This window comes from Bubalus bubalis, chromosome 4, assembly GCF_019923935.1.
Source record: "Bubalus bubalis isolate 160015118507 breed Murrah chromosome 4, NDDB_SH_1, whole genome shotgun sequence".
NCBI classification, from domain to species: domain Eukaryota; kingdom Metazoa; phylum Chordata; class Mammalia; order Artiodactyla; family Bovidae; genus Bubalus; species Bubalus bubalis.
The window spans coordinates 89,806,772-89,820,257 of record NC_059160.1 but is presented as its reverse complement, the minus strand read 5'-3'; the positions used below and the strand labels follow the sequence as shown (position 1 = coordinate 89,820,257).

The 13,486-nt window shown below is 45.6% G+C and overlaps 1 protein-coding gene across 4 annotated transcripts; it reads right to left on the bottom strand.

The window, feature by feature from the left end:
* Positions 1–5,816: 5,816 nt before the first annotated feature.
* DNAJC22 (DnaJ heat shock protein family (Hsp40) member C22) lies at positions 5,817–12,169 on the bottom strand. Of its 4 annotated transcripts, none has more exons than XM_044941713.1 (4): positions 11,767–12,167; positions 10,152–11,109; positions 8,943–9,124; positions 5,817–5,973 (listed from the first exon to the last, which is right to left on the bottom strand). In XM_044941713.1, exons 2-4 carry the CDS (start codon positions 10,989–10,991, stop codon positions 5,910–5,912), a joined length of 1,086 nt encoding a protein of 361 aa, XP_044797648.1. In that variant the 5' UTR covers positions 10,992–11,109; positions 11,767–12,167; the 3' UTR covers positions 5,817–5,909. The 4 variants fall into 4 exon arrangements, 3 of the variants coding, with proteins under 3 accessions (XP_044797648.1, XP_044797649.1, XP_006075875.3); XR_329066.3 differs by having other exon boundaries at positions 5,837–5,973; positions 8,674–9,124; positions 11,767–12,112; XM_044941714.1 differs by having other exon boundaries at positions 10,152–12,169.
* Positions 12,170–13,486: the final 1,317 nt, after the last annotated feature.

The following is a 13,486-nucleotide window of genomic DNA, read 5'->3' as shown; positions in this document are numbered from 1 at the left end:
CTGGACAAGTCGCTTGAAAGTCCCCTGGACTGCAAGGAGATCAAACCAGTCAATCCTAAAGGAAATCAACCATGAATATTCATTGGAAGGACTGATGCTAATGCTCCAATACTTTGGCCACCCAATGCGAACAGCTGATTCATTGGAAAAGACCCTGATGCTAGGAAAGATTGAAGGTAAAAGGAGAAGGGGTTGGCAGAGGATGAGATGGTTAGATAGCATCAGCAACTCAATGGACATGTATCTGAGCAAACTTCAGGAGACAGTAAAGGACAGGGCAGTCTGGCATGCTGCAGTCCATGGGGTCACAAAGAGTTGGGCACGACTTAGCAACTGAACAACAGTCCTTCAGTACAGTCAAAGAGACCAGACTCAAAAACATGAGATACAGAATGATTATATGGCAACATGTAAGAAAATGCTTGATAGAACAGTACAAAGTGGACACGAATGCTGAAGGAATTCAAAGAGGAAAGATTACTGGAGATGGACCTACTCAGTGAAGGCATCATTTAGAGATAGACCTTAAGCTGGATCATAAAAGAAGTATAAAGATTTGGATTAGCAGAGGAGAAAAAGAATTACAGAAGACTGACATCAGCAAAGACATGAACATGAGAACAAGAAACACACTGATGGCAAAGAATTAGAGTTTGAAGGGAGATGGGTCTGAAGTGATCAGTCTCTTGGCTGTACAAAAAGTCGACTGCTAAGAGTTCCCAGTCACACAATATAAAATGAGCAAGCGCTTTCAACTCAAATTACATAGAAAAGCAGTAAACTTACACTCTTTATTGTGGACCCCAGGAATGAAAGGGAAGATAGCAAGAGAAGCCAATGGACTTCTCTGGTAGTCCACTGGTTAAGAACCCACCTGCCAATGCAGGGGACACAGGCTTGTCCCTGGTCCGGGAAGATTTCACATGCTGCAAGGCAATTAAGCCTGTGCACCACAACTACTGAGCCTGCACTCTAGAGCCTGTGCTCCACAGCAAGAGAAGCAACTGCAGTGAGAAGCCCTCACACCCCAACTAGAAAGTAGCCCCACTCCCACCGTCTGCGACTTAAGAAAGCCTGTGTGCAGCAACAAAGACCAAGCACGGCCGGAAATAAATAAATAAATAAATTTTAATCTTTTTTTTTAAAAGAGAAGCCAAGTTCAAACTGGTAATTATAGGTAGGAAGGAGAAGCGGGGGAGTAACATGAGCCTCAGTGGCCCTCAGATCTGTGACTGGGAAATATATGAACAGACGACACCTAGATTTCCTCTATACGCTTCCCATTCCTTTCCTGACAGTAATTCATTTGAAAGGCGCCTGACCTACTGATGGTCAGAAAAATGTCCCTTTAAGTGATGCTTGCAAAGCCAGGCTCTCATGCTAAGTTAGTCACTGGCCAGCAGAGGATGTTCCCTGCAACCCTTCTTACCCCAAAATGGAATTAAGGTCTGGCACAGAATGGGTTTTAAAATCATTCCCTTCCAACTCTTCCCACAAAGGGCACTGCTCTATTCTGTTGAAACTTATCAGTGAAGTTTAAATCCAGAAAATCCAAGGTCTTGCTGAAAATTATTAATATAATAGTTTGCAAGTAGCAGATGGAGGAAAGGTGGAGAAAAAGAGAATTGGGAAGAAAAGGAAAATGAAGAAAGCAATAAATTATTGAAATATAACCTCATTTAGCGGGAACCCTATGTAAATTTTCTGCATTTGTTGTTAGAACCCACCTGAGCTAAACAAACAAAACCAGTTAAGTAAACGAGTTTCAATCCCTTGCCACTAAGAGGAAGAGATGGCAAGGAATATGAAGAGAAGCCAAAAAATCAGCTTCTTGGGGTATGAACTTCAAAAACCAAAGCAGGGGCATGAAATTTGTGTTCAAGCAAAGCTCTGAGATTACCCCAGAGTTTCTCAAAAGATCAAATGACATCTACAAAACATATTTAATTTGAAGTTCACAGTTTCTCTAACCTTCCCAACAAAGGGAGGGGACTGAACTCTGGTAATGAACCGACTAAGGAGGTACTTAGTTGCAGATGGTGACTGCAGCCATGAAATTAAAAGATACTTGCTCCTTGGAAGAAAAGCTATAACCAACCTAGACAACATATAAAAAGTAGAGACATTACTTTGCCAACAAAGGTCCATGTAGTCAAAGCTACGATTTTTCCAGTAGTCCTGTATGGATGTGAGAGTTGGACTACAAAGAAAGCTGAAGGCCGAAGAATTGATGCTTTTGAACTGTGGTGTTGAAGAAGACTCTTGTGAGTCCCTTGGACTGCAAGGAGATCCAACCAGTCCATCCTAAAGGAAATCAGTCCTGAATATTCATTGGAAGGACTGATGCTGAAGCTGAAACTCCAATACTTTGGCCACCTGCTGCGAAGAACTGACTCATTGGAAAAGACCCTGATGCTGGGAAAGACTGAAGGCAGGAGGAGAAGGGGACGACAGAGGATGAGATGGTTGGATGACATCACCGACTTGATGGACGTGAGTTTGAGTAAGCTCCGGGAGTTGGTGAAGGACAGGGAAGCCTGGTGTGCTTCAGTCCATGGAGTCGCAAAGAGTTGGACAAAACTGAGCAACTGAACTGAACTGAACTGAAGGAGGTACCACCACTAGATCCTAAAAAAAAAAAAAGTGAAGGGACATAATTTACCCTGTGACAGCCTTAAGGCGCCATCTGCAGTTCTCATCGAACACTGCAATAAACCCAGACCTGCTGGCTTGTTAGGGCCACACACTCACTGTTAGAGAAAAAAAGAAAACAAAGAAATACTAAATTCCAGCCAGGGAGTCCTCAAAAGCCTCCTAAGTCCCAGAGTAGATGAAAACTCAGCTTGAAGACACAGTGCCTAGGAAAAGACCTAAGGGCCTTAGCTGGTTATAAGCTCCATGAGAAACCACCCCCCTCCAAAAAAGCTAATAAATTCTTAGACTGCTTGATATAAAGGATGATATATTGTCCAGACCTTGAGAACTTAATAGCTCCACAGTACCTTGTTCTGTCTGAACACATCTGAGAATTGCATTTAGTTCTGGGCACCACAATTTAAGAGCGATATTGACAACAGTCATAAAAATGTTCATACCCTTTGACCCAGTAATCCCACCCATGGGAATTTATTCTGAAATAATTCAAAAGGATAGATGAATTAGAAACATGAAAATATTGATGCAGCATTCTTTATAACAACAAATATGTATCAGCAAATATATATATATATATAAAATATCTTAAATGTCTCCCAAGAAGGGAATATTACATAGCATTAAAGTATAATTATGCTATTTGAAAAAAATTAAAAATATAGAATAATAATAATGCATGCTGCAACATGGATGAATCCTGAAAATAGTATACTAAGTGAAATAAGCCAGACACAAAAGGAAACATTGTATGATTCTATTTGCTTAAAAGGTCCAGAATAGGCAAACCTATAGAGACAGAAAGTAGATTAGAGTTGCCAGGGCCTGGTGAAAGGAGAGAATTGTAATAGGTATGGGATTTTGTTTTAGCGTGGTTTAAAATGGTCTGGAGTCAGTGTTGATGACTTTACAACCTTATAAATATACTAAAAATCACTAAATTGTATACTTTAAAAGGGTAAATTTTATAGTATGTGAATTATAGCTCAGTAAAAAAATATTTACATACATATGACATCTTCCTAGTAATATATATCAATGCCTATGATTTAGGGAAGGGAAAGACTATAAGATTATATCCCTGATATGATGTGTACATTTATGGATGAGGACTAAAAGAGAACATGAATAAATGAAAACAGAGTTTGATACAGGTGAATTTTTGATTGGGCGGTGGCCATGATATTGTTCTTTGAGCAAGTAAATATTTTATTTTTTTCCCAAGACAGTGTCCACAAGAGGGCAGAGAGATGTGAAACCAAACTATTTAACACAAGCCTCATCCAAACAGTTGGAAACCCAGAATCCAGTGTGGAAAGCAATCTTAAAGGTTATCTAAATTCAACTTCCTCACCTAACAGAGAAAAAACCGAGGCCCATAATGGTAAAGTGGCTCATTCTAAGTCAGCAGCCTGGTCATGCAAGAGGCAGAAGGAAAACCCCATCTTCTCACTTCATCCATCTCTTTCTATCAAACTACAGCGCATCCTTAAACAAGACAATGTTTAATCTAGAAAAGGGAAAATTTAGAGGGACATGAAGGGAAGGGCAAGTTCTTATCAAGAAAGAGTTTCTGGGACTTCCCTGGTGGTCTAGTGGTTAAGACTGCTCACTCCCAATGCAGGGGGCCCCAGGTTTGATCCCCGTTGGGGAACTAGATCCCATATGCAGCAACTAAGCGTTTGCATGGCACAACTAAGACCTGGTACAGCCAAATAAGTGAATAAAAAATATATATTTTTTAAAGGTTTCTTAAAGGCTTTTGTTCTTTGTAACAAGAATTGGGAAATCTAGAAAGAAATTGCAGGGAAGCAAATTTCAGTGCAATAAAAGAACAACAAAATACCTATGGCTGATTCATGTTGATGTTTGGCAGAAAACAACACAATTCTGTAAAGCAATTATCCTTCAATTAAAAAATAAATAAAAATTTAAAAAAGAACAGCAATTAAGGATGCCCAAAAGGTGGGACACGTATGGGATTTTCAATTAATTCAGAAGCCAGAATGGTCATCTCTGGGAAGATGGTCATCTCTGGGTCATCTCTAGATCCTGTACTGCACTAGATGAGTACTTGGGGGAGAGGCTTTCTCAGTTTGCTTCCAACTTTTTAAAGGTTCTGTACACTTTTATTTGTAGGAGTGGGAGAAGACAACATCATTGGATTTCATTTACATCAACTCAGGTAGAGAAAAAAAGATCTCTCACCTGCTAATATCTTAGTTGGTTTTTTAAAAATAATTATTTCATAGTGAATTTCTATTTTCAGCTGATATTCACTATGTCAGGGTCTTTAGGAAGTACATTCTCAGAAAAATCTTAGTGATGATAATATTCCAGGTTGGTGGCAAAGCAGAATTTTCTTCCAGAGGTTCCAAATTCATGTGACTTGTGCCATTTCTTTATTTTCAAAAAATGGCTGGGCTACACCATTAGATACATGAATATCTAAATGTCCACCGGGGGTAGGTAGGTAGCCTGATTCTGGCAAGCACTCAATTTCAGTACCAGCTCACAGGCTAGGACAAGAGCGAAGATGAAAGCCAAAGATGGTTTAACCAAACAGTGTTTCCCACTAAGAGGGAAAGATTCTTCTTATTTATTTTTGGCTGCAGGTGGGCTTTCTACTATCAATAGTCGCAGCCGGCAGGGGCTACTCTTGCAGTGCAAGGGCTGCTCATTGCAGTGGCAGCACAGCCAAAATTAAAACAAACAAACAAAACAAAACAAATTGCTTAAAATGTGCGAAGATACCGAACTTCACTAGAAATCACAGAAAGGCAAATTGAAGTCATCAGATCCTATCTCTCACCCATCATCTTGGCAAAAAATTGCAAAGAGGTAACAGTACATACTAGTAACAAAGAAAGGACTACTTGTACTGTGGGTAAAAGTGTAGATTGTTAGTCTTTTCCAAAAGTAACCTGATATAATAGCAATCAAGGTATTAAAACATATATTCTGCTTGATCCCACTTTATCACTTATTGGAATCTAGCCTCAGAAAAGCAAAAAGCAGCAGCACACATGTTTATTTATTTATTTATTTTGGCTGAGCTGGGTCTTCCTTGCTGTGCTTGGGCTTTCTCTAGTTGTGGCCAGCAGGAACTGTTCTCTAGTTGTGGTACACAGGCTTCTCTCTTCTATAGGGAGTATGGACTCAGTAGTCGTGGCAAACAGGCTTAGGTGCCCTGAGGTATGTGGGATCTTCCTGGACCAAGGATCAAACCCGTGTGCCCTGCACTTGCAGGCAGATTCTCAACCACTGGACCACCAGGGAAGTCCCAGTACACGATTAAAGGTATTTATTGTAGCACTGCTCCTGTGGAAAAAATACAAACTGCTCATAAATAGCTCTCATTTAAATAAACTGAAATATATTTTTGTAACAAAAACTCATAAGAAAATTTGAGAATAGTAAAATAATTTTCCAAATCAAGTAAAGCCCCAATCACTCTTTTGTCTCTTTTGCCTTATAGACTATTTTTAATATATTTACATTTTACAGATGTAGTACTACATATCATGTTAATAAATTACCAATAGCTTATGAAAATGGCTTATTAAAATTCCACGTGATAATTTGAGAAATTGTGTTTTTCAAAGAAAATACATACATTAATTTTTTGGCCACTTTAAAAAGGTGTGACAGGACTTCCCTGGGGGTCCAGTGGTTAAGGACATGGGTTCAATACCTGGTCTGTGAAGGTTCCACATGCCTCAGGGCAACTTAGCCCTGTGAGTCACAACTACTGAGCCCAAATTCTAGAGCCCACATGCCTACAGCCAATGCCCTGCAACAAGAGAAGCCACCGCAATGAGAAGCCCAGGCACTGCAGCTAGACAAAGCCCTCTCACGGCAATGAAGACAGTGTAGCCAAAAAGAAATAATTAATTAATTTTAAAAAGTGTGACATTGTAAATTAACTACACTTCAAAAAAAATGACAAAAAAAAGAAAAATAACTTGATATGATGAAACATTTGAGTAAATTAAACAATTTAACCCTCGCATCTCCCCAAGGATCCCTCTGGGAAAGGTTCTTCCCGCCCCACCCCGCCCTTCCAGACTAGCTACTCTCAGGTCTCCAGGACCAACCGGCTGATTGCCGTGCTGCAAATCTAGGCTGCTCGGGAAGTGCCTTCCTCAGGGAAGATGAGGTCCCCTAGCAGACTCAGCCAGGCCCCCAAGACCCCAGGCCTCTGGCTTCAGCCTTCCAGCCTCACCTAGTAAGTGCCTTCTGTGTCCCTCAGGCCCCAAGGACCCAGACCTAGGGTAGGAGACAGACCCTTCTGGTGAAAGGCTCTGCCCAGCTCTCTGGCGTGCTGGCCAGCTATGGCTGGGATCCTGCAGACCTCTGCTTACTGTGAGCCTGGTGCCCCCTAAGGCCTGTGGGCCCCCGACTCTGGGGTGCTGCCTGCCTGACTGCCTGCCTCTCCCAGGGAGCCTCAGCCCCCATGTGGGCTCAGGATGCCGCTTGGGTGGTCCGTGCTGACTGAGGCAGCCCAGCTGGTGCCACCCGCTCTTGTTCCATTGCTCTTGTTCCATCGCCCCCAGGCCCTGGCGGCTCCTCTGAACTTTGCATGTTTCACTAACTCAGGTAGGTGGCAGGAGGAGGCAGCAGGCTTTGGCTGCCTCCGAGGGAAGAACACTAACCTGACCACGGCAGGCCTGCCAAGCTCACCCCAAAAAAAGCAATTCCGACCTCAAAAAACAAACAAAAAAGTAAAAGAAAAAGGTGTGAAAGTTAAATTTGGTCTTAAAATTGTAGTACATAAATTCACTGGCTAGTATTTTTTATATATGGATGAAAAAAGAAACATCTATAAATTTCATTCCTCTCAATTGATTGGGCCATTTTTTTAATCAGTAGGGAATACAAGCCAAAGTAATTCTGCTTTTTAAAAGCACATATACTCCTCAGAGTTAACTTTCAGATAAAGGAAAGCGTGAGGATGGTACACACAAATAAAGAAAGCTGGAGAAAAGGTACATGATTTTACTATCATGTTCCTGATCTCCAGTCTTCCTCTTCAAACTGAGGCATCCTGGGCTGTTCCTTCTACAACTGGGAATGAGATAAGGCCCCCTTGAAATGTTCAAGCTGTTGGTTCCCTAGGGTTTCCCCAAAATCCCCACAAAGGCATGAAAGTGAAAGTGAAGTCGCTCAGTCGTGTCCGACTCTTTGCGACCCCATGGACTGTAGCCTACCAGGCTCCTCGGTCCATGGGATTTTCCAGGCAAGAGTACTGGAGTGGGGTGCCATTTCCATATGAAATACAAAATCATGAATTTTCCCATGAGTCCCCATAAAACACTATCATCTATCCCTTCTGCATTTTTCTAACACATTCTATTTACACCTCTCATGACACAGTTCAAAAGACAGAACAAGGTGGACTTTGATACGTGTACCTGTGTTATTATTCCCCACCAGACTGTAAATGATTAGGGAGCAGGGCGTATAGCTCAGAATCAAATCCCAAGTTCCAAGCAGACCTGACAATTCAGCCAGTCCAACCACTTGTGTAAAGTTTGAAGGTTCACCACAATATTCCAAGTAGAAGGGTCTGTGATGGGGGGATTAGCCCCTACCTCACAGCAGCTTGTTCCTTCTTTGGAAAAGTGCAGCTTCTAAAAAATTCTCCTATAAGCGGAATTAAAATATTTTCCTGAAAAGATTAGAATTCCAGCCTTTTCAAACTTAACCCCAGTCTTACACCTTGGTAGTCCACAGAACAGATCAAATCCCTTTTGCCACAGGACATCTTGTGAAATATTAGAACCTTTATATTTTCCTTCAATCATCTCACTTGGTGGTTTGCACAGAAAAAAAAGAAAGTTAAGTAAACCTCCTCTGTGATCTATCAATATACCAGAGGTGAAATCAGGTGGTCTAGTCTCTAAAAGATATTTTATTGGTTTTATAATATGTCTTTCATTTCACTAGGTGGATTAAGAAAAAAGTCAGGACTACAATAGCCAATAATTCAGAAATTCAAAATCACAATAGTTTTCTCACCTCTTTAAGGTTTTCTCATCTCTACTGCAAGTGATTGGAGAAGGAAATGGCAACCCACTCCAATAATCCTGCCTGTGAAATCCCATGGGCAGAGAAGCCTGGCGGGCTACAGTCCATAGGGTCACAAAGCATCAGACATGACTGACAGCGGAGCACACACTGCAAATGACAGTTTCTTTTACACTGATGGGCTGCCTCACTGGGCAAGGTGTGCTGGGACAAGCGATCCAGCTCTGCCAGTCCAGCCTCAGAGGGAAGTTTCTTCCCACCTCCAGGATCCCCTGGGCTTCCTGGGCTGCCTCAGGACTTCATACGCAGCCTGGATCTCCAGGAAGCGCCTCTGAGCTTCCTCCATCTGGTGCCGATTGTGGTCAGGGTGCCAGGTCTTCACTAGCTCCCGGTACCTGCCATGTATTTCTTCTTTTGTTGCCCCCTCTGAGAGACCAAAAACCTTAGGGAAACAGAAGCTAACAAATTAGAACTTCATAAGTTGTCAGGGCTCCTGGGCCTCTCCTTGCTACCTTCCTAAACCAGGCTGGAATTGGCTTCCACTTGCTGGCAGGAAAGGAAGAGAGCCTCAGATTAGAATTCCAACCTTCTGAAACATGGACAAGTTCTAGATCTCATGGCAAGAACCAGGATTTGCTTTTAATCACAGAAGCCCATTTTCCAACCTGGAACTTGGCATCCTTGACAAGGTCTCCTCCTTACATATATGCGAAATAAGCATATCATGTACAAGAGGGTTTGCAGCAGCTTTATTCTGAATAGCCCCAAACTGAAAACAATCCAAATGTTCACTGACAATAGAATGGATAGATAAATTGTGGTATATTCACACAACAGGACATCAAACAACTATGAAAACAATTTATAATCCCGTGTATGAGTAAATTTCACAAACATAATGTTGAATGAAAGAACTCAGACACAAAAGAGTACACACTGGATGATCCCATTTATATGAAGCCCAAGAATGGGCAAAATTAATCTACGGTAATAGATGTCTGAATACAGATTCTTTCCCAGGAAAGGAGTATAGATTGGGAAGGGGCATGAGGGAATCTTTTTTGTTTTGTTTTTTGGCTGCACTGTGCAGCATACAGGATCTTAGTTCCCTGACCAGGGGTCAAACCCATGACCCCCGCAATGGGAGCTCAGAGTCTTAATGACTGAACTGGAAGGGAAGTCCCAAAGGAACCTTCTTAATTGTGGAAATATTCCATACCTTCATCTGAGTGGTGGTTACATAGGTATCTACATAAAATTAGTGTACTTTGTATACATATTATACCTCAGTAAAAAGAAAATAATATACATATATCTTTTCCCACTCCTTATTAGCCCAAAGAAACCAAGATACCCTTCTGGGGTCTGACCCAGCAGACATGAAAACAGTACTTCCACACCAGCTCCACTGAGACTTAGTCTAACTCCTGGAGCCATCTTAGACAGCAATGAGAGGGAAGAAACCTTACCTGGAGAGCCAGCTGATGCTTCTCATCCTGAAAACTGTGAACAAACTCATAGAGCTTCTCCCACTCTTGGAAGTAGCTGCTGTTGATGCCATGATCTCCTACCAGCAGCGTCCAGGCTCGGAAAGGCAGAAGGAGTACAGACTCCAAAAGGCGCCCAAGGAGGGGGAAGAAGCTGAACCAACTCAAGAAGGAGCCGAGAGTATCTGCCGCATAGCTGAGGGTGACAGCTGTGTCGCAGAGGACACCGTGCACCAGCGGGCCTGTGAAAGCCAGGTAAGCCAAGCCCAGGCGGTAGAGCCGCACGCTGAGCGTCTCTGACCCAACTGAGGGTTTGTAGCGGCGATGCTTCTGGGCTGTGATGCTGGCACCCAAGCTGATGGGCAGGATGGCTATGGGGCGGCCATAGAAGATAGGTGAAGTAAGAAATGCTGCCCCTAGAGTGTTCTTTAGGGCTGATGTCTGGCTGCCAATGGCAGCCACCAGCAAGACCCCTAAGCCAACTGCCAGTGGGAGGCCCACAATATAGAAGCTGGCCATGAAGGAAAGGCTAATGAGAGCCACAAGGCCAAAATACATGCCCACTATCATCTGGGCAACAAAGCGAATGAGACTTAGAGGGGGTGTCCCCCTTCCTGAGCCCTGCCTCTGCTCCTGGGCTCTGTTGGCCTGAGCAACAAAGCTTGGGAGCATCCAGAATTCCCAGAGCCAGCCTAGACCACCACCCCCCAGGGTAAGCATCCAGAGCAGTGCATGGCTGTCTCGTCCCAGGTATAGGTGGTGGAGACCAGCAGGGCCCCCTACAGCCCAGAGGGCGTAAGTCATTAGGAGGCCCTTGGCCATCCTCTAGGAAAAAGGTCTCACAGTAAGTCCAGTGGCACCTGCCGTTGCTTAGAATGCAGAAATCTGGAGTTGTCTGTGAGAATCATGGCAGTCATGGCCCCAGAGTTATCCTTAGACCCTAAGACATGGGAAAAAGCAGTCATAAGATTATATCCAGGCTCCAACACAGTAACACTTCTCCTTCCAGTATTAGTCAAGTCCAGCTCTTCCTGAGTGTCCCTGGGTAGCTCTCCCATATCCTTAGGTCTAGAATCTCATCTCTGTTCTTTACAACCACAATGACTCCAAATTTAGAGGAGAAGAAAGTTTTAAGTGCTTTCGGTAGAGTAAATGAGAACTCAGCACAGGGACAAAAATGGGTAAGCTTAAATTGCAGACCTCCCCTCAGGCCACCTACCTCCTGGAGGACTCATGGTTTGCGGGTGGGGGTGAGTGAATAAAAATGAATACACTATCCCTGGAAAGTTCCTATACAACTTTTAAAGTCCCCTACCATACAACCCCTCCCCACCTCAACTCGGACTGTGGCTGCCCACAGACCCCTGGCGGAGATTTTAGCCCTTCTCCAGCCTCCCATCTCTCCAGACCAAGAAATATGGACAAAAGACAAACTTGAAAGAGGTCCTGAGTTCCCTCCAGCTCTAGAAAGCTACATTTTGACCTGGACCCAGGCACCTCACATTTCAACCACCGCCTTCCAGGAAAAACTTGTAAAGTCCCTCCATACTGTGGGGCTCAGGCCAGTACCCGCTAGTCCCAGGGTGAGCAGCTGTACCTGGGTACCTCGGCTCCCAGATCAGACATTTCCTTTGACCACAGTCAAAATGGCCCCTCTCATTCATCCAAGTGGACTTTGTCTCTCAGCGTTTGCTGTGTCACGGAAGTTGGGCCGTCCTGGCCAGGCCCCTCCTCCTCAAGGCCCTCCCTCGCCCCTTAGGGTTCACCTTTCAGGCTGGGGCTTCGCTCGCCTGCCCTCTCCGGTAAACTTCATTTTAGGTTTTTCTGGCGTATTCCGCCTCCCCAGGCTCAACCCGGCTGGCGCAGCGCCCACCCCAGGCCAAGAGCGCCTACATTACTACAGGAAGACCACCAGGTGGCGCTGCCGCTTGCGGACGGGAGGGGTCGGGCGGATCCCCAGATTCACCTTGTCTAGATGCTGGGGCAAAGCAGCCTATGGCGAGGTGGGGCGGGGTGGGGGGCCTATAAAAGCAAAAAGAAGCCCTCGATCACCGCTTTGCACCCCCACAAGTGGGAGGGTGACTCCTCCCTTACCTCAGGCTGCAGTCCTCTCTCCCTACTCCATTGCCGTTCAAGACTGCCTTGGATGGCTTCATTTCCAATTTGCCTAAGGCAGAGACACCAGGGTACAGGCTGCAGAGAGAGGCTCTCCCCTCAAGTTTGCCTTACTGCCCCGCCTCCAGGCCAGCCAGTCAGGGGCAATACGTCTAGATCCAAGCCGGAGACCTGAGAATCCCTCAGGAACCCCAAGTCAGCTGTATCTCGCTGACTTTGGCGCGAGAGAGAACCAGGAGCAAAAAAGGATGGGGGTGAGGGCCTTCCCACCAGGAGAATAGTCTGCGGTGTCCTCCCGCCTCAATGCTGGAATGGAAGTGGGATGCAAGATCCCCTCATTTCAACGTCGTGGGCTCCAACCCTGCTACGTGACCTTGGCTTTGGCGGGGGTGGGGGGAGGGGGGCGCCTGTTTCCTCCTCTGTAAAGAAAAAGCGTGGATCTTCAAGTTTCCCCATCTTTGATTTGGGGGTGGGGTGGGCCTGGAGGGCTTGCCCCTGTTGCCTCCCCTCAGTCGACAGATTCTGTTCCCTCCTACATTCCCAGCCCCTTCAGTCCTCTTCCCGGTCCGGGGAGGGAAAGCAGCTCCCTATGTCTGCTCCCTAGGACTCACGGCGGGGCCAGGGCTGGGAGGGGCATCAAAGTGACGCTGGAGCCGCCAGCTGCTGGGCGCGGGAGCACTGGGGCGCTGAATAATGAATGAGACTTAATTGGGCCGGCACTGCGCGGCGGCGCGCTAAGCTCCGCAAACAGCTCGAGCGGCGGAGGCCGCCGCTGGACAAACAAACTGGCTCCGGGCGCAGATACAGGGGTGGGAGAGGCAGCGACGGGAGTAGGAGGGGAGAGGCAGGCCGCCTGGGCCTGGGGGCCGTCGCTTTGGGGCGGGAGGAACCCCCTGTGTGCCCGGCTGCGCAGGCCTCCCAGAAGGTGGGGACCCAGGAGGAAGCTCAGGGCTCGACCTCAGGAAGCCGGGACTGGGGAGGGAGAGAAGTGGATTTGTAGGCTGGGGCCAGGGTCCCAAGGGGGACTGGCACGAGGGAAAGATGAAGAAACTAGTGGAGGGCGGAGGAGAGAGCGAGAAGCGAGAGAGCGGGAAAAGCGCACCGGGGGAGGGGCTGCGGCGGGGCGGGGCGGGGTGGGGGGGCGGAGGCTGGAGAAGAGCAGTTACCCAGAGGAAAGGGAAAGAGCGATGGAGGAACAAGCG

What these genes read in the sequence shown, in the direction of transcription:
- DNAJC22 (XM_044941714.1), bottom strand. Translation starts at nt 10,991, where the DNA reads ATGGCCAAGGGCCTCCTAATGACTTACGCCCTCTGGGCTGTAGGGGGC. An exon ending in AGCATCAGCTGGCTCTCCAG is followed by an intron (nt 9,125 to 10,151) that starts GTAAGGTTTCTT and finishes TGTTTCCCTAAG; the next exon opens with GTTTTTGGTCTCTCAGAGGG. An exon ending in AAGCCCAGGGGATCCTGGAG is followed by an intron (nt 5,974 to 8,942) that starts GTGGGAAGAAAC and finishes TTTTTTCCACAG; the next exon opens with GAGCAGTGCTACAATAAATA.